This window comes from Daucus carota, chromosome 1, assembly GCF_001625215.2.
Source record: "Daucus carota subsp. sativus chromosome 1, DH1 v3.0, whole genome shotgun sequence".
NCBI classification, from domain to species: Eukaryota; Viridiplantae; Streptophyta; class Magnoliopsida; order Apiales; family Apiaceae; genus Daucus; species Daucus carota.
The window spans coordinates 49,314,888-49,333,621 of NC_030381.2; the positions used below are offsets into that span (position 1 = coordinate 49,314,888).

The 18,734-nt window shown below is 34.8% G+C and overlaps 2 protein-coding genes across 8 annotated transcripts; both read left to right on the forward strand.

Moving 5' to 3' along the window:
* The first annotated feature begins 843 nt into the window (after positions 1 to 843).
* Positions 844 to 16,583, forward strand: LOC108204644 (probable leucine-rich repeat receptor-like serine/threonine-protein kinase At3g14840). Of its 7 annotated transcripts, none has more exons than XM_064085872.1 (23): positions 844 to 1,015; positions 1,126 to 1,194; positions 2,770 to 2,841; positions 2,951 to 3,022; positions 3,256 to 3,276; positions 3,435 to 3,506; positions 3,603 to 3,671; positions 3,771 to 3,848; positions 3,925 to 3,996; positions 4,874 to 4,945; positions 5,500 to 5,562; positions 6,122 to 6,187; positions 6,317 to 6,352; positions 6,494 to 6,534; positions 7,455 to 7,822; positions 7,901 to 8,096; positions 8,326 to 8,457; positions 8,708 to 8,826; positions 8,927 to 9,137; positions 9,243 to 9,480; positions 9,631 to 9,781; positions 10,010 to 10,175; positions 16,334 to 16,583. In XM_064085872.1, exons 1-23 carry the CDS (start codon positions 888 to 890, stop codon positions 16,519 to 16,521), a joined length of 2,700 nt encoding a protein of 899 aa, XP_063941942.1. In that variant the 5' UTR covers positions 844 to 887; the 3' UTR covers positions 16,522 to 16,583. The 7 variants fall into 7 exon arrangements, with proteins under 7 accessions (XP_063941942.1, XP_017229672.2, XP_063941941.1 ...); XM_017374183.2 differs by having other exon boundaries at positions 3,205 to 3,276; positions 8,332 to 8,457; positions 16,334 to 16,582; XM_064085871.1 differs by having other exon boundaries at positions 3,205 to 3,276; positions 16,334 to 16,581.
* Positions 16,584 to 17,532: 949 nt separating this feature from the next.
* On the forward strand, positions 17,533 to 18,542 carry LOC108196743 (protein DMP4). The gene has a single exon (XM_017364170.2). It carries the CDS (start codon positions 17,767 to 17,769, stop codon positions 18,388 to 18,390), a length of 624 nt encoding a protein of 207 aa, XP_017219659.1. The 5' UTR covers positions 17,533 to 17,766; the 3' UTR covers positions 18,391 to 18,542.
* The last annotated feature ends 192 nt before the right edge of the window (positions 18,543 to 18,734 follow it).

Consider the following 18,734-nt stretch of genomic DNA (forward strand, 5'->3'; position numbering starts at 1 on the left):
CTTGTCTCTGCTTCCTAACTTTTAACATGTTCTATTCTATTACAAACTAATATTGGATATATTTTATTTATATTAATAATAATGAACCTTTTTATAGACATATCAATCATCCCAATCAAATTAATCTGTTTTAAAAAAAATTGAGAAAAATTCAGTACCAACAATCTCAAATATATCCTTGAATATAGACCAGTTCCAAGCTCTTACTCCCTCCGTCTCAATGAATTATATACATTGGGATCGGACATGGAGATCAAGAAAAAGCATAAGAAATGAGTAAAGTTATATGAAAAGTGGGTAAAGTGGTGAGACCCACATATGTTTTAATAATAAATTTGAGAAGTGCAGTAAAATAATGAGTGTAATAGTGTTTTTTTTTTTTTAACGTAGGAACCCGCAGCCGCTACCCTTCGGGTGCGCACTGGGTAAACCCACGAGCTCACGCAATAGCCTGCAAACTACGTGAACCAAGGTAAACCGCACCTAAGCGCGACAGGCTCTGATCCAGGAGGCATAATCACAAATTCTGTTTTTATTATTATATAATAAAACGGTTTTTTTATGGTGTGCCCAAGGGCACACACTAAACACTAAAACTTATAAATTTGGGAGATTTTGATTGGTTTACACTCTTTAATAATGATGGCCCCCCTTGCATTTACAACAACCACACCAATTAAATCCCTCCAATTTTATAAATGTTACTGCTTAGCATGTGCCCATGGGCACACACTAGACAAACCCATAATAAAAATAGTGTGAAAATGTAATGGGTGTAGTAGTGTTTTATATCATAAAATAAAAACTTGCTATTTTAGAAATTTAAAGAAATAATAGGACATGCGTGAAAGGAAACTGTATACTATAATTGATGGGGACGGGGGAGGATGTATGTATATCTTATATTCATCTTCGGTTCTATATTCCAAAACTGGAATTGCAGAATACTGAGGTCACAAAATCTGCCGGGAAAGCTCCCACCAGAATTTGCCAAGCTACCTTACCTCCAAGTTATGTGAGTACCAGCGTGTTACCTCTTTTATTTTATTTTATTTTTACTTTTTCAATACTCATTTATAGGTGATATATTCTGATTTCTGTTTAAATATGTGCTGATAAATGCAGAGATTTGAGCATCAACTACATTGAGGGTACTCTACCTCTACAATGGGCCTCCTTGAGACTTCGTCAGATGTATGTTATATTCTTTATCTTTTAACTAGTCCTCATTTGTAAAATGTAATTTATAGTCTTACAAATTACATCTATATCAGTATCAAACTGTTGTAATATTCATGGACAATTGTCCAATACAGTAAGCTACGTGACGATATCTTTTTTCTCTCGTTTTGAGAGTCGACTCCCGTATTAGGGTTTCAGCCGTAACTTCTCCGCCTCCCAGATCTTCATCTTCTCATCAATTAACCTCTTCGTTCTCTCATCCCCTCTATTATTTTACTAGTTTTTCAATAAAACCAAGATCTAATCTTGTTTGAGTACCTTGTTATCAAGGTTGTGTGCCCATTGTTTTGGGATGTCAGTGTGTGCCCATCTTTTTGGGATGTCAGTTTGTTATGTTTTCGTATTTTTATGTGTCTTGATGTGTCGTTCAATTATCAATCTGAAAAGGATTTATACGGTATTTTGGGAGATCGGTAAGACTCGCATCGATTTCGGAACGATGGTGGATACCGCAAGAGCTCACCTTTCACAACAAATAATTGTTCATGTTTTGGGGACGTTTGGTGCTCCAGGATCAGTTGATTTGACTGATAGTTCTGAACATTGGGCTACAGATGATGCTTACGTGAAGGTCAATTGCGAGACTACTAGTTTCATAACTGATGTAGGTTGGATTGCTCGAGATATCGTTGTAACACTTTTTAGATCAAAGAATATGAATATTCTATTTGTTAAGCGATCTGAAAACAAAACGACTATTTGTTTAGTTCGTTTTTTGTTTCACAATCAGATTGTAGTTGACAGTTCGGGGGTTTGTCCCGGCTGGGTTTACGATTCATATTAATAAATCCTTTGTTTGTCAAAAAAAAAAAAAAAAAAGTGTTTTTTACTAGACTAATCCCAAACTCATAAAAAATACATTAATTTATAGTTTTATAAGTTCATCCAAAACAGTATCATAATAATAATACAATTACACTCAACTGACAAGTAAAGTATATACTTATGTCTCATTCAATCCTTAATGTCAATATGTTTAATGAGATTGGTTTGAAATTCTCATTTTAAATTATTCGAATTATTCATATATTTTAAACTTTAAAAATATACAAATTTTATGTGAGCCGAGTCGAGTTAGACAAGTCTGAGCCGAACCTGAACTATACGAACCGAACTCGAGCTAAATAGGCAAAAAGCTCGGCTCGGGTTCACTTACGAACCAGACGGATTTTTATGTTCAAGATTGGGTTCTTTTAGCAAACGAATAGAACCGAACTCACTTACACAAGCTGAGCTTGAGTTTTGTTCACGAACGACTCTGTTCAAATGCAGCCCTATTGGACCCTATCGGAGATGCTCTTATAGCCTAAGCCCTAAGTTTTGAGCTCTAATACCATATTAAATGACAACTCTAAGGGTGTTAGGGAAATTCTTTTTACCAGGATCATTATATTCCAACAGTGTGAAGTTATAAGTTTATCCGTACTTATGTCAGATTGAGCTGGCTCAAAATTACTTATTTATCATGTTGTAGTTGGTGACATATCTCTGTATATTTTTGTGATACACTGATGAGTATAACAACAGCTCACTGCGTGGGAATCGCTTGACGGGTCCAATACCTGAAGAATATGGAAGCATTGCCACATTGGAAAAACTGTAAACTTTTGGCATTGTCTTCCTTAATTAGAATGAGTCAATTACTGTTGAATAAATTCTGACAAAGCGTTTTCTTTTTTCTTTTTGACATTTATCTACATTGTTACAGCGATCTGAACGCCAATCAGATGTCAGGTAATATTCCACCAAAGCTTGGCGATCTTCCTGCTATTTCGGCAATGTAAGTTTCTGCTTGTACGGGTTTACACTATATGTACGATTGCCTGACCATTGTATTTTTTATGATGCATAAACCATTGTATTTTTTATGATGCATAAAGGTGTGTATCAATCCTTAACTGCTCATGCCTATACTCTTAGTTAAGATTGAGATTTGACTAGTTCTCTTAACTATTGGCAAAGCTCTCTGTCTTCCAACTATTTTACTGGACCATTGCCCAACACACTTGGCAGGCTGACTTCTCTGACGGACTTGTAAGATCCTAACTCCATATGCAGTCCCCATTTATTATTATTGTTTTCATAAAATAAATAGGAGACTTGAGGGGAGATGGGTGTTATTCTGAATCCCTGTTCCATGTTATAAATGTAAATATCTGATGGTTAAAGTTATTATCTTAATGCAAATGCAGTCGAATCAGTGATAATAACTTCACAGGCAGGATACCTAGCTACATACAGACTTGGACAAAGCTTAAAAAGCTGTAAGAGTTTCGCCTGTTACCATGATCTGCATGTTTATGTTCTGTGATTCTACCGCATTTTTTTATATGCTCAAATAATTAAGTTTCTCAATGCAGAGAAATCCAAGCTAGCGGTTTGGATGGGCCAATACCTGACTTTAGTCTTTTGGCTGATCTAAAGGACCTGTCAGTTCTACCATTCTATTTAATAGCTTTATTTGTGTGATTTGAATGCTTATGGACTTATGGTACTTTCTCAATGCTGTTTATGTATGTAATATGCAGGCGAATCAGTGACTTAAATGGAAACGACGGAAAATTTCCTTCCCTTAACAAATCTAGCTTTGGAGAATTCCAAAGATTGTATGTTGCTCACGTATAAAACTTTTTCATAATCGAAATTATTAGTTTTTGTTGAGTGACACTTCTTTGTTGGCAGGATATTAAGGAGTTGCAATATTGTAGGACAACTACCAGAGTATCTTGGTGAAATGCAGTACTTGACGACGCTGTTAGTAGATCTATTTTTCTTCTTTCTCTGTATTTCTTGCAACTTCTAAAATTGTTATATGGGCAATAGTTTTTTAGTTTTTTTTTCTTTTTTTGGTATTAGCCCATAAATTCATAACACATGTTGAAGTTCAGATCTGCCACGGTAGTAAAAAGTTCAAAGGATGCATGAATGGGAAGAAAGACCATTTTGTTATGTCAGGGCTGCTATACAATATACATTACTTGCGGACTGACATGCGTATTATAATTAAATTTATACATTCACAATGACTTCACCATAGTAGCAATTCGTCCTGACTTCAACACAGTAGTATCTCGCTCTAGGTTCATACTCATAGGTCTACTCTTAAGAAAATGCACACTCGAGCTGAAGAACTTTGCTTGAGACTTTTACATTTACAGAAAATAACAGTGCTTCTGAATTGTATTAAAATGTCAGTATGTCACAGCTAGTTCTTTTCAGAAAACATAAAGCGTTGGAGTTATTAATGGTTGACTAAGCTGCGTTGAAGTTGTTAACATATACAGAACAGTTATATTAGGATTGTATTATGAGATAGTTTCATTAATTATGAGTTTCCTTGTGAGTATAATATTCTTTATTTCTGTTATTTAGATGTTTGTTATATAAGCCTCTATTCTATTGTAATAGAGAACAAGTTGTCTATAATAAAATGCTAGTTTATCTCTTTTCTCTCTTCTTTATCAAAAGTAACAGTGAAATTTATTGTGTCCATAAACAGACAGTTCTCATTGACCAATGACCGCAATTACAAATGTGAAATGCTTATTATCTGTTCAGGTTCACCATCTTTAGTAATATGCAATCATTATGAAATGATTAAATATTATCACGTATTGATCTTATCTTGCAGAGACCTTAGCTTTAATAGACTAAGTGGCAACATATCGAGCACTATGAGCAATTTAAGTTCCGTAAAAAATATGTAAGAACTCTGATCCTTTTTTTATATTTTTTAATTTAGAATTTACCGGTGTTAACTTCTTCTACACACAAGCAGAAGTGCACCAAGTGTAACAAAATCCATTATTAGCTGTTTTAAGTTGCAGACTAGTGCAAGGAACTGATCCAACAATCACCATTAGAGTGACTTTTAGTCCACTTATTCATGTTGTGATTACTCAGTTTGTTGAGCTGTATTCTAAAGTCTAAATCACTAAGTTGTAATTATAATTGTTGTGATAATCTGTGGGCTTTACATTTTTTTTGATTCGGCAATCCTCAGTTGCCTTCATGGCTTTTCCATTTACACTAAATTGGTTACCAAATGAAATAGTCAAATATGCATCTTAACACATTATCCAAAAGATGACCTAGTTTTGTGGTTAAAAGAATATAGGAGATGTTAAAGGATCAGTTCATTCACTCAGGTCATTGGCATAATAAGGACTACAAATTATAGTGGCACGAAGACATAGAAACGAAATCAGTCTGCAAGACCAACCTATCATTCTAATCTATGAGTTTGTATCTGTTTAGTTATTTTGCAGGAAACTTGCTCTCTGGATCCTTGCCTGATTGGATATTTAAATCAAACAATATGTAAGTTTCTTTTAATCCTTTTAAGGTGTAAGTGATACGGAAATGTGACTGGTTTTTTACTCCTCGTTTTTTGTTTAATTCTTTTACAAAATATATTTGCTTTTATGCGTTTCTATGCATTGTCAAGTTATTGGCACACCATTGCCCCTTGACGTGCTACAGGATACGTATCCATAATTATATATGACATGCCATCTTCTACTTCTCTCCAACTATAGAAGGGGCAGTGCCCTGATGCCCTTATTACATTAAAGAGAGCATGGATAATTCAACGAGTCAATAGCACTTTTAAGCAGTTTGCTTTACAAATTGAAGTCTTTGTATTGCTCTAACTTAATTAAGATAAATTCTGAAACTCTCCCTGTTATGTTAGGTTAATAGTCACTGTAAGATATATGCAGCCAAAAAATAGGACATAAATTCTTGATTACTAAATGGTAACTTCTGCAATATCATTTAGTAACATTGAATCAGTGAGTTCATGCTGTTTAACAGGCATGCTTTAAGCCATAAATGTAGTTCCTGGGCTCATATTACTCATCTGCTAAATTGTGTGCAGTGATCTTTCATACAACAACCTCACACTTGTAAGCTCAGAGGATGATAACTGTCTGAAGGAAGGGCTGTAAGATTATATCTTTCTTTCTTAACCTTGTGAAATTCCTATTTACAGGTTTTTTCCTGCTATTTTAATTTATCAGCAAAGTTATTATTATCTAATAATTAATTTATGTATTTGAGAACATTTTTGTAGGAACTTGTTTGGAAGCTCTTCAAAAAGTAGTCCATCGTAAGTTTTACACATATATTTGAACTCCTACTATAACATACCCCTGATTCATTTTTTGTTTGACATCATTTTCCCTTTTATCTTAATAATAATTGACAATAATATTATGATGACTGTTTCTTGATTCACCTTATTTGCCAGTGGAATGGTTTCATGCCTGCAAAGCCAGACTTGTTCCAGATGTAAGTTATATTTGGTTATATTCTGGATCAATCAACTTCAAACATAAATCTACACATAATTGCTACTGGTCGATTGAAGAAAATTGTGCCAGAGTACTATGGTTCATGCCAGTGGAACGGTTACATGCTTAACAGTTAGTTCTAATGCTTGTTGTAGTCTTGTATCAGACAACTTCTTCTTTTTTTTGGGTTTATATTAATGTAAGTGTTAGATGTAAACTAAAGAATCTGAGAGAATATTTGAAAACCTAAATATCAAGAACCTGCCTTTTTTGTTGAACAATGTTATTTGTTTACAGAATTTTGAATATATTTAAATAATACATACAACTTCTTAAAAAAAATTATCGGTGTTCATTGTATCCATAGATTGGCTTAAATATTAAACTTTCAACTAACATCTTATATTTAAATTATGCTCATCATTTTAAAAATAGTATAGAAATACTTATAAAAAGTATAGAAATACTTGTAAAAAATTAAATGATGTGCATGAGGGTGACCTTAGGTAGCTACCTGAGGTCTTAAGGTTTTCTAGCAAATTCATTTTCAAATGTATCTGAAAATATAACCCTGCACCCATATTATATTTTTTAAGTTCATATATATCATGTACTTTCAGATCAGAATTAATCTACAAAATATATGAGACTATGTATTTACATAGGATGATAGGATCTTCCTAAAAATCATTATCTTATTAATTTATTAAAATTTCTAAAGTTCTGAACTGGAATAATGTTTTATGAAAGCTGATCCAATAGTTCATGTAGGCTAAGACTTGTATCGCAGTAGGGGTTCTTGTTGTGGTAGATCATAGGCATGTAGAACGCCAAACATCCATTTCTTCAAATTGTTATTCTTCATATTGCCCCATACTTCTATTTCTTCGCCTTAACAGATGTTATTATCTGTATCAGATGTGGACTCTTTCTATATCAACTGTGGAGGTAAACAAACTAGTGTTGATGGAAATAAATATGCTGCGGATAGACAGTCATCAACTGAACCTTCAAAATTCTATCGCGGGGAGAACTGGGCATCTAGTAGTACTGGCTCCTTTGTGGAAGGGTACAAGTATAATTTTACCAGGACAAGTAGTAGTTTTAATGGCGACCATAGAGAATTGCTAATGGATGCACGACTTTCTCCATTGTCCCTGACTTATTATGGTTTTTGTCTGGCCAATGGGAAGTATACAGTAAAGCTTTACTTTGCAGAAATCACGTTTACTGACAACCACACGTTCAGCAGCCTTGGCAGGCGAATATTTGATATTTACATTCAGGTAAATGCTAAAATGATTAGACCTTTTTTTAGAGTCAAGTATCTGCCAAGTTATTAAACCTTAGATCTAATTATGCAGGGAAAGCTGGAGCGCAAAGATTTTAATATTAAAGATGAAGCGGGTGGAATTAATAAGGAGGTTGTAGTGGAGTTTCCTGTCAGTGTAGATAATCATACCTTAGAGATCCGCTTTTACTGGGCTGGTAAAGGGACAACTATAATCCCTCTTCAAGGCATATATGGTCCTCTCATTTCAGCTATAGCAGCGTCTCATGGTAAATATTTAAACATTTTCCTGCTTCTTTCTTCCTGTATACATGAAAATGGATGAGTTTGTAAGTTTAATTTCCATATTTCTATCTTATTCTTGGTCACATATAATGTGTAGTTTAATTTTTTTTTTTTTTTGTGCTAATGTTTAAAATTTTGGCATGCCAGTCTTTCTATATTCCTAAGTATCAGCTTGTACTTATACTGTTTTCTTCCATCAAAATATTGTTTAAGCACCAGTAAAGAGAAATGTATCTGTGGGTACTGTGGTTGGTGTGATGGTTGGTATAGCATCTGTTCTCCTCCTGCTTCTAGGTATACTTTGGTGGAGAGGATGTCTGTGTCGGAGAAATACAATGAGATCAGGTATTTGGAGGACCAACAGAACTCGTTTCATTGTGATTAAGTAGCAGATTATGTTTGTTTCAACTACACCTTCATTTGTTATGTTTTTCCTATTAGACTTGTCAACAACGATTTTAATTTTCTTTCATATCAAATGACACATCTTGTTAAAGTTGTAGATGTAATCATGATAATAGAACTCTTTAAGCAAACTGGTACTGATTGTAATAACTTTGCTCCACTAATGTCTAAGGCATCATTTTTCCAACAGGACTACAGGGTCTAGATTTGCACACTGGCTCATTTACCTTACAGCAGATTCGAGCTGCAACTAAAAATTTTGATAGTGCTAATAAGATTGGTGAAGGTGGCTTTGGTCCTGTTTACAAGGTAACTTACACAAGAATCAATTTTTACTCAATTTATTGAACTATAATAATTCCCTTCCAATCTTATGAAGTATAAACCCAACAGATTTCTCAATTTATAGGGGGTTCTATTAGACGGAACCGTGATCGCTGTGAAGCAGCTTTCTCACAAATCAACGCAAGGGACTCGTGAGTTTGTAACTGAAATAGGCATGATATCTGCTTTACAACATCCAAACCTCGTAAAGCTGTATGGATGTTGTGTTGAAAGAAATGAGCTAATGCTAGTATATGAATACTTGGAAAATAACAGCCTTTTCCGTGCTTTATTTGGTAATTTTGCAGCATCATGCTTTGCAATTTTTCCCAGCAATAATGCTATTTAAAATAATTATTTATATGGAGTCACCTCTGACCATAAAACTGAACACTTTGAAGGCCCAGAAAGAGATCGTTTGGAATTGAATTGGTCAACGAGGTACAAGGTTTGCATTGGCATAGCAAGAGGTTTGGCCTATCTCCATGAAGAATCGAGGTTGAAGATTGTCCACAGAGATATTAAAGCTACCAATGTGCTGCTTGATAAAGATTTAAATCCTAAGATATCTGACTTTGGTTTAGCTAAACTTGCTGAGGAGGACAAGACACATATAAGCACCCGAATTGCTGGAACTTTGTGAGTCACCATGCTAATATTTTTTGTCAACCGGCTACTGCTAGTGATAACAGTAATAATCTATATTGATATTCTTGTTTGGACGAAATTATAATATATATGTTAAAAAACTCTACTGAATATGTGACATGATAATTTATCCTGTTTTAGTGGATATATGGCACCTGAATATGCAATGAGGGGTTACCTTACAGACAAAGCTGATGTTTATAGTTTCGGAATTGTTGCCCTGGAAATTGTAAGCGGGAGGAGCAACTCTAACAGTGGGCCAAAGCAGGAGCCCATTTACCTTCTTGATTGGGTAACTTTATGAACTTGCAATATGATCTGAGAAAGGGAAATATTATGTATGTCGTACTAATTCTTTTGCTAATTAACTACTAAGTTGTGCTTCGTTGCAGATAAAAATTTATCTTTTGTGAAAATAATGGTATCTCAAGGATATATATTTATTGACACTGTACATGGAACATAACATTCTATGCTGCTTTCTGTTTGAAATTTTAGACTTCTGTTTCGTTTCCTACAGGCTTATGAACTTGAAGCTGAAGGGAAGTTAATGGAGCTAGTCGATGAGAGTTTAGGGTCGGAATATGAGGAGGAGGTACTGTTGATGATTCATGTTGGTCTTCTATGTACTAATGCGACATCAGCAGAGCGACCTGCTATGTCGTCGGTGGTTAGTATACTTGAAGGCAGTGTTAAAAAAAAGTGTGGATGAATAGAGAACTATACCATAACAGTGACTTCACCCTGATAACTAACAGTAATGGATCATGTGTCTACTCAATACATATATGTAGTATCGTGTGCATACCTGAGCTGAGAGATGACATCTTGTATAGGTTACAACTGTGGGTGTATCCTCCTGATGCAACCTTGTAAGTATAAGTCTTCTGTTGTCTCTCTCAGCAATAAGGATGGAAATTATATTTGTAAGGTGTTAACACTGAAAAGACAACAGGGACCTAAACCCTTATTTATATGCCTCTTAGAAATTAATGGCAAGAGAATATAAATCGTCCATCACAATGTATATAGCTCTGTACCCATAATAAAGAGGCAACTGTTTATTTTCTTCTTTTACTAAATAACATTTAAGGCTTTAATATATTATCAATCCTCAAATATTACTCTATTAAATCAATATTCTGTAACATGATTAAACATAAGTAGTATAGGCCACAAATAAATATTCTAACATTCTCCCACTTGGCCGTATTACTACTTATATTTCAAAACATGTATTTACATCTTTAACTTGGCCAATTATTGATTTAATATCTTCATACATTCTGCACAAGCAAAAGTATTATAGCAGACCAATGCAATCTATTTGTATCACAGTGAATACAAGACCCTCATTGATCATACCAGCAACACTTCCACAAAGAACAAAATTAGCATTAATCATAATGGTATGAATAAGATTTTTTAATAAGTGATAATTATCAAATCCATTCATATGGTCCTCCCTCATGTTTGCTTATAAATATAAATTCTCGAGTGCACACAAAATAGTAATGAGAACAGCAAACCAGTAGTAAAAAGTGAAGTACAAAGTTTCGACAAAATAAGAGTTTACTTAACATTAACTTTACATAACAAATGACTATTAGTGGAGCCTTTTAGTCAGACCCATGTTAGAGACATGTTGAACAAAAGCTTTAGCTTGTAAGCCTTTAGTGAGTGGATCCGCCAACATGTCATATGTACTAACATGCCTGATTGAAATACTTTGATCTTCAACTTTCTCTCTCACAAATAAATACTTGGTATCGAGATATAGTCCAGCACCGCTCGAACTTGTGTTGTTTGAGAAATCAACAGCTGACTTGTTGTCGCAATAGAGTTTCAGTGGTCTAGATATAGAATCAACAACCTTAAGTCCAGAAATAAGGTTCCTCAATAGTATGGCATGACAAGTTGCATGATAGCATGCCACATACTCGGCCATCATAGTAGAAGTTGTTGTTAATTCCTGCTTATGACTCCTCCATGAGATAGGACCTGCTGAAAACATAAAGATGTACCCCGATGTGGATTTCTTCTCTTCTTTACATTTAGCAAAATCAGAGTCAGAATAACCAATAACTTCAAGGTTATCTGTTTTCCTGTAAGTGAGCATAAAATCCTTAGTGCCTTGTAAATAACGCAAAACTTTCTTGGCTGCCTTCCAATGATCAATTCCTGGATTCGATTGGTATCGGCCTAACATTCCAGTTATATAGGCAATATCCGGACGAGTGCAAACTTGTGCATACATAAGACTTCCAACAAGTGATGCATAAGGAATGAGATTCATCTGATCACGTTCCAACTGGTTTTTGGGACATTGATAAGATCCAAATTTGTCACCTTTTAAGACAGGGGCAACATTAGGGGAACAATTTTGCATGTTGTACTTTTCAAGAATCTTGTCAATATAAGACCTCTGGGATAAACCTAATAGCCCAGGTCTTTCTCGATGAATTTCTATGCCCAAAATATAAGAGGCTTCACCAAGATCCTTCATATCAAACTTGCTTGATAAAAAACGTTTAGTGTCATACAACATATTCAAATTATTACTTGCCAGCAAAATATCATCAACATACAAGACAAGAATAACAAAATTGCTCCCATTGATTTTTAGGTATATGCATTGATCCACAAGATTTTTCTTAAAATCGAATTTAGTAATGACTTCATGGAACTTTCGGTTCCAACATCGAGAGGATTGTCGCAATCCATAAATGGATTTCTTTAACTTGCATACCAAATGTTCTTTTCCTTTAACCAAAAATCCTTCTGGTTGTGTCATATAGACATCTTCATGCAAGTCACCATTAAGGAATGCAGTTCTAACATCCATTTGATGCAATTCTAAATCATAATGAGCTGTTAAGGCCATTACTATACGAAATGAGTCCTTTCTTGAGACAGGAGAAAATGTTTCATTATAATCCAAGCCTTCCCTCTGAGTGAAACCCTTTGCAACCAATCGAGCTTTATATCTTTCAACGTTTCCATTAGAGTCTAACTTTGTTTTATAGACCCACTTGCAACCAACAGGTTTTGCACCAGGTGGTAATTCTACAAGCTCCCAAACGTTATTAAGCTCCATTGATTTCAACTCTTCATTCATGGCCTCACGCCATTGAGTTGATTGAGCACAAGTTATGGCTTCATTATAAGAGTAAGGATCATGAATTCTGCCCGAGTCAAAATCAATTTCATTAAGATATGTTACAAAATCATCATAGACAATGGGCTTCTTGGGTCTTTCAGATCTCCGTACAGGCTGCATAATTTCAGGAGTGTCATTATCATTAATATCGGGTTCATTAGATGGTTGTAGCACAAGTCTCTTACTAATCAACTCTTTTGGAGGTTGTTGTACATTAGCCTCGGGTAGTACAGTATTGAAATCATAATTACTGTTATTTTCAAGGTTGATAATTCTTGGCTTATCACTCCCACTCAAATTACCACACTCCCAAAATTCTGCATGTCTAGTCTCAATAATTCGAGTAGTATGGGAAGGACAATAAAATCTATAGCCTTTAGATCTCTCAGGATATCCAACAAGGTAACAACTAATAGTTCTGGAATCGAGTTTATTTATATCGGGATTGAAAATTTTAGCTTCTGCGGGACAACCCCACACACGTAAGTATTTTAAACTGAGTTCCTTTCCTGTCCAAATTTGGTAAGGAGTTTTAGGAACAGATTTACTAGGAACCCGATTTAAAATGTGTACAGCTGTTTTCAATGCCTCTGACCATAAAAATTGTGGCAAAGTTGAGTTACATAACATGCTCCGCACCATATCCATAAGGGTACGATTTCGTCTCTCTGCCACCCCATTTTGTTGTGGGGTTCCAGGCATTGTATATTGAGTAATAATGCCATTTTCCTGACAAAATAAGGCAAATGGACCTTTTGCTTGTCCCAAGTCGGAGTGTTTACCATAATATTCTCCGCCTCTATCTGATCTCACAATTTTAATATCTTCACCTAGTTGTTTTTCAACTTCTGCCTTAAAAATCTTAAACACGTCAAGTGATTCAGATTTTTCTTTAATCAGGTACACATAACTATAACGAGAATGATCATCAATAAAAGTTATGAAATACTTATGCCCACCAATTGCAGGGGAAAAAGGTCCACAAATGTCGGTGTGAATTATTTCAAGAACTTTGTTACTTCTAGTGGCACCTTTCTTATTTCTCTTTATAAATTTTCCTTTTATGCATTCAACACAATGGTCAAAATCAGAAAAATCAAGAGGATGTAGAATTCCTTCTCTTATCAGACGCTTCATCCTATCTTCGGAAATATGGCCTAAGCGTTGATGCCATAATTTGGAAGAATTCTCGGTACCTCGTTTTCTTTTGGTCCCACCAGAAATAGTATTTTCATTCACATTCATTGCTATAAGGGATTCAGCAAAGACATTATCCAGACTTAATTTATAAAGTTTTCCATCTAGAATACCAGAACCAACAACTTGAGAGTAATGATAAATAACAATTCTTTTATCTCCAAACAAAAATGAAAAAACCATCGTCATCAAGTTTCGATACAGAAACCAAATTACGAGTCATACTTGGAACATAAAGAACATCATTTAAATTCAAGGTGAAACCACTCTCCAAAAGTAACGGAAGAGTTCCTACAGCTTCAACTTGTACATTCTCTCCATTGCCATTTCTAATGGTTCTTTCCCCCTTTCGGAGTGTCCTCCTTAAATGGAATCCCTGTAATGAATTAGTAATGTGAATCATAGAGCCAGTGTCAACCCACCATGTGTTAGAAGGAACATCAGTAAGAAAGGATTCATACATAACATAATTATATGATATACCTTTCTTTTCAAGCCATTCTCTAAACTTTGCACAGTCCTTCTGAATATGCCCATGAGTTTTACAAAAATGGCATTTCGGACCTGCATTAGTGTTACTACCTGAAGATCCAGCCTTATTTGCATTAGCGGAACCCACGTTCGATGATCCAGACTTATTTTTGTTTGTATTAACCCCTTTTTCCTTGTTCCTAAAGCCTTTACCACCTTTGTGGAATCTTTTGTTCTTATGATGCGTAGTGGTTAAGTGAGCAACATCAGGTTTTTCAACCTTTAGCCTTTCTTCTTCTTGGACACACATGGCGATTAATTCGCTCATCTTCCATTTTTCCTTTTGCGTGTTATAGTTGATCTTAAATGGACCAAATTGCGCAGGAAGTGATGTCATAATGAAGTGAACGAGAAAACCTTCAGAAATCTCCATGTCCATGCCTTTTAACTTAGAGGCCATGTCACTCATCATCATAATGTGCTCACGTACTCCACTAATTCCATCATATTTACTGGTGAGCATCTTTAAAATAAGGGTACTAGCATGAGCTTTAGAAGAACCCTTAAATTGTTCCTCGACAAAAGTCAAGAACTCTTTTGCACTTTCAGATTCAGGAATTGCACCTCTAATAGCAACAGAGATTGAGTTCTTCATAATCATAAGGGACATGCGATTAGATTTCTCCCACCTTTCATAATCAGCCTTTTGCTCAATAGAGCTGGTGGCCGTAGGTATGGTGGGAGGAACTTTAACACGTAATGCGTAGTCCAAGTCCATGACGCCGAGAACAATATTTATTTGCTCTTTCCACGCAGTAAAATTAGCTCCATTCAGTGGTTCGATTCCAGAGAGACAGTTACTTATAGTAGTAGGATTCAATGCTGAAAAATTATCAAATTCATATAAAAGCTCACATAAAACTTAATAATTCCACAGGCACAAGTAAAATAAAATAACCAACAACAATACAACAGTTAGTCATATAAATCTATTTTTAACACCAAAAAAAAAATAGATTAATGAGAAGTCAGTGTATGTTATTAATCTTTCGTTGGTCCGATCAATAACACACTTATGACAACCCCATAACATAATGCAAATATGTTTATCTATGCATCACCGTTGGGCAAAAAACAAGATGAACACACTAATGCAAAATTCCACTTAATAACTACAATTTTTAATTTTCCGTTGGGTTAAATCAAAATTGCATCTATCAAATGTACATTATGTGACTATCAACAATTTAATTATTTCAATTAATAATCTTTCCGTTGGGCCAGACTATTAATCTCAATAACCAAAGTCACTTATATGCATAAAACTTTCTGGTACACTAATACAGAGATAGAGAGATAATAATATTATAAGATAATCAATCTTATTACCTAAAGAATCCATAAATTAAAAAAAAAGTTTTTTTTGTAACGTATGATACCTTCTACAAAAAGTGATAGCAGCATGAAAACACATATATGTATGAATAACACTGAATTAGCTCTGATACCAGATGTTAAAAAAAGTGTGGATGAATAGAGAACTATACCATAACAGTGACTTCACCCTGATAACTAACAGTAATGGATCATGTGTCTACTCAATACATATATGTAGTATCGTGTGCATACCTGAGCTGAGAGATGACATCTTGTATAGGTTACAACTGTGGGTGTATCCTCCTGATGCAACCTTGTAAGTATAAGTCTTCTGTTGTCTCTCTCAGCAATAAGGATGGAAATTATATTTGTAAGGTGTTAACACTGAAAAGACAACAGGGACCTAAACCCTTATTTATATGCCTCTTAGAAATTAATGGCAAGAGAATATAAATCGTCCATCACAATGTATATAGCTCTGTACCCATAATAAAGAGGCAACTGTTTATTTTCTTCTTTTACTAAATAACATTTAAGGCTTTAATATATTATCAATCCTCAAATATTACTCTATTAAATCAATATTCTGTAACATGATTAAACATAAGTAGTATAGGCCACAAATAAATATTTTAACAGGCAGAGCTGACATTCAAGAGCTTGTTCATGTTTCTGACCAAACAATGGAGATGAAGCAGCAGCACCAATCTCCACAAAGTATATCAATCGAAGAGGATTCCTGGATAGCTTCCTCTGCATCTGGTACTGATCTGTATACTGTGACATTCGACACTGATTACATGTTGAAGAATGACTCAGGCCGCTAAGCTGAGGTATACTTTCTAAATCAAGTGCATGGTACTTGTTTATTTTGATTGTATAGATAAACAGATTATATGAATCAAGTTTTACTGCTGTAAAAATTGTTGGTATTTAAAACTCGAAGAAAGGATAAAGTCAGATGTGAGACAAGTTCTAATTTCAATTTACATAAATTAACAAAAGTGAATGTGTTTATAATTTATAGAATCAGCGGGAAAAGTAGTTACAGAAATCCAATGGAACAATGACATGTTCAAACTTCAGGGCTCAGTCAGTTTGGACAGACGATTATGTGATTGTTTAAAATATATAGTACCTCACTTGGTGCCTCTGAATTAAGAAGCAAATCTGAGAACATACATTTTTGGATGAACCCGGACATGATTTTTGTTGAGGGTATGGATATAGAACTTATATGCTCAGATATTTTAGCCCCATTTCTTGACCTATTTTAGCCCCATTTCTTGATGTTAATTATTGGGAAAAGTATCAATATTAAATATACCAAACTCCCAATCATTAGTGTATTCAATTATACTCTCTTCGTCCTTTTTTAGTTGTTACATTTCTATTTTTGTTGGTCAAATTGACTAATTTTTGACCAAAAATTATAAGTCACTCTTTCATTATTTTAAAAAACTGAAAATTACATCTTAAAGTAGATTAAAAATTCTTTTCAGTGACATTTTTTTTTATTTTTTCACTTGATAAAATATTAATAAATCAATTTGACTGGCACAAACTCAAAGGTGACAACTAAAAAGAGACGGGAAAGTAATAACATCATGTTATACGGATAGGATAGTATAGATAACTCATATCATTGACAAGAGAAAATAATTTATGGCATAACAAAATCATAACCTTGCTTGCACCCCAGACCGCGGTGAGTCAATACCGCACTCAAACATTCAGATTTGGTTGATCCAGAAACATGTTTTCTAACGACAAATAAACTTTACACACACTAAAAAGGAAATATGACACCCATATACATCTTTACATAACTAAATTACCGGCAAAAAACCTGTAAAAACCAAACTTTTATTCCTTAAATTCAGTTCATTCTACTTTATGTTAAAGGTTTCTATTTCTTCCAATCCATCACTAGCCACCTTTGCGTTGCTTTCGTATCTTTCACTCCATTCCATCTTGTAATGTAACTGCAATTGTCTATATATAAAGCAGAGTCTTGCTTTAACTTTGTTATAACAAACTTGCTAGAAGAAATAGAAGATCAAACTGAGGTAATGGACAATAATGGGGATTATGGAGTACCTGAAGATCATTGCACTGAAGAAACTTACCTCCTGTTACCGAAAACAGTAGAGCGATCCGCGATACAGAACGCCATAAGCCAGACATTTCAAAGCACGGCGCATTTGGCCAATCTTTTACCTACAGGCTCTGTTCTTGCTTTCCAGCTGCTAGCCCCCATTTTCACGAACCAAGGTAACTGTGACCCGGTCGGCCAGTCCATGACTGCTGTGCTTATCGCGCTTTGTGGGTTGTCGTGTTTTTTTCTGAGCTTTACGGATAGTTTCAAGGACCAGATGGGGAACATTTGTTATGGTTTTGCGACACCACGTGGCCTGTGGGTTATTGATGGGTCTACAACTTTGCCACCCGAGCTTGCAGCCAAGTATTCTCTGAGATTTATAGATTTCATGCATGCTTTCATGTCGATACTGATTTTTGCAGCTGTTGCACTGTTTGATCAAGAGGTCGTAAGCTGCTTCTATCCAGCACCATCGGATGAGACTACAGAGCTTCTCACAACAATACCAGTTGGAATCGGGGTCATCTGCAGTATGTTATTCGTTGTGTTTCCTACACAACGTCACGGAATTGGCTTTCCAGTTACTTCAAATTAAAGCTTCTTGTTAACTGCAACTTAAGACAACTGATTATTGTGGAACATTGTTTTGCCAATTGCACATACTTTTCCCAACTGGCCATCTGGCCTGTCCAGAAAAAAAAAAAGCAACAAGTTCAGCTGTAATAAAATTCTAACTATATGCGATAATTACATGCCTTTGCATATCACTTTCTATAGTGTTTGTTGCTCAGAGGTATCAAAATTTAGAACAAACTGAAAGTCCATCACATAGTTTGGATGGCTGAATGAAACATGTGTTTTAAACACTCAGGCAGGCAGGCGAGAATGTTCAGAGCCGAAAATTTCATATAGAAATTTTTTACAAATTACATTACTAAA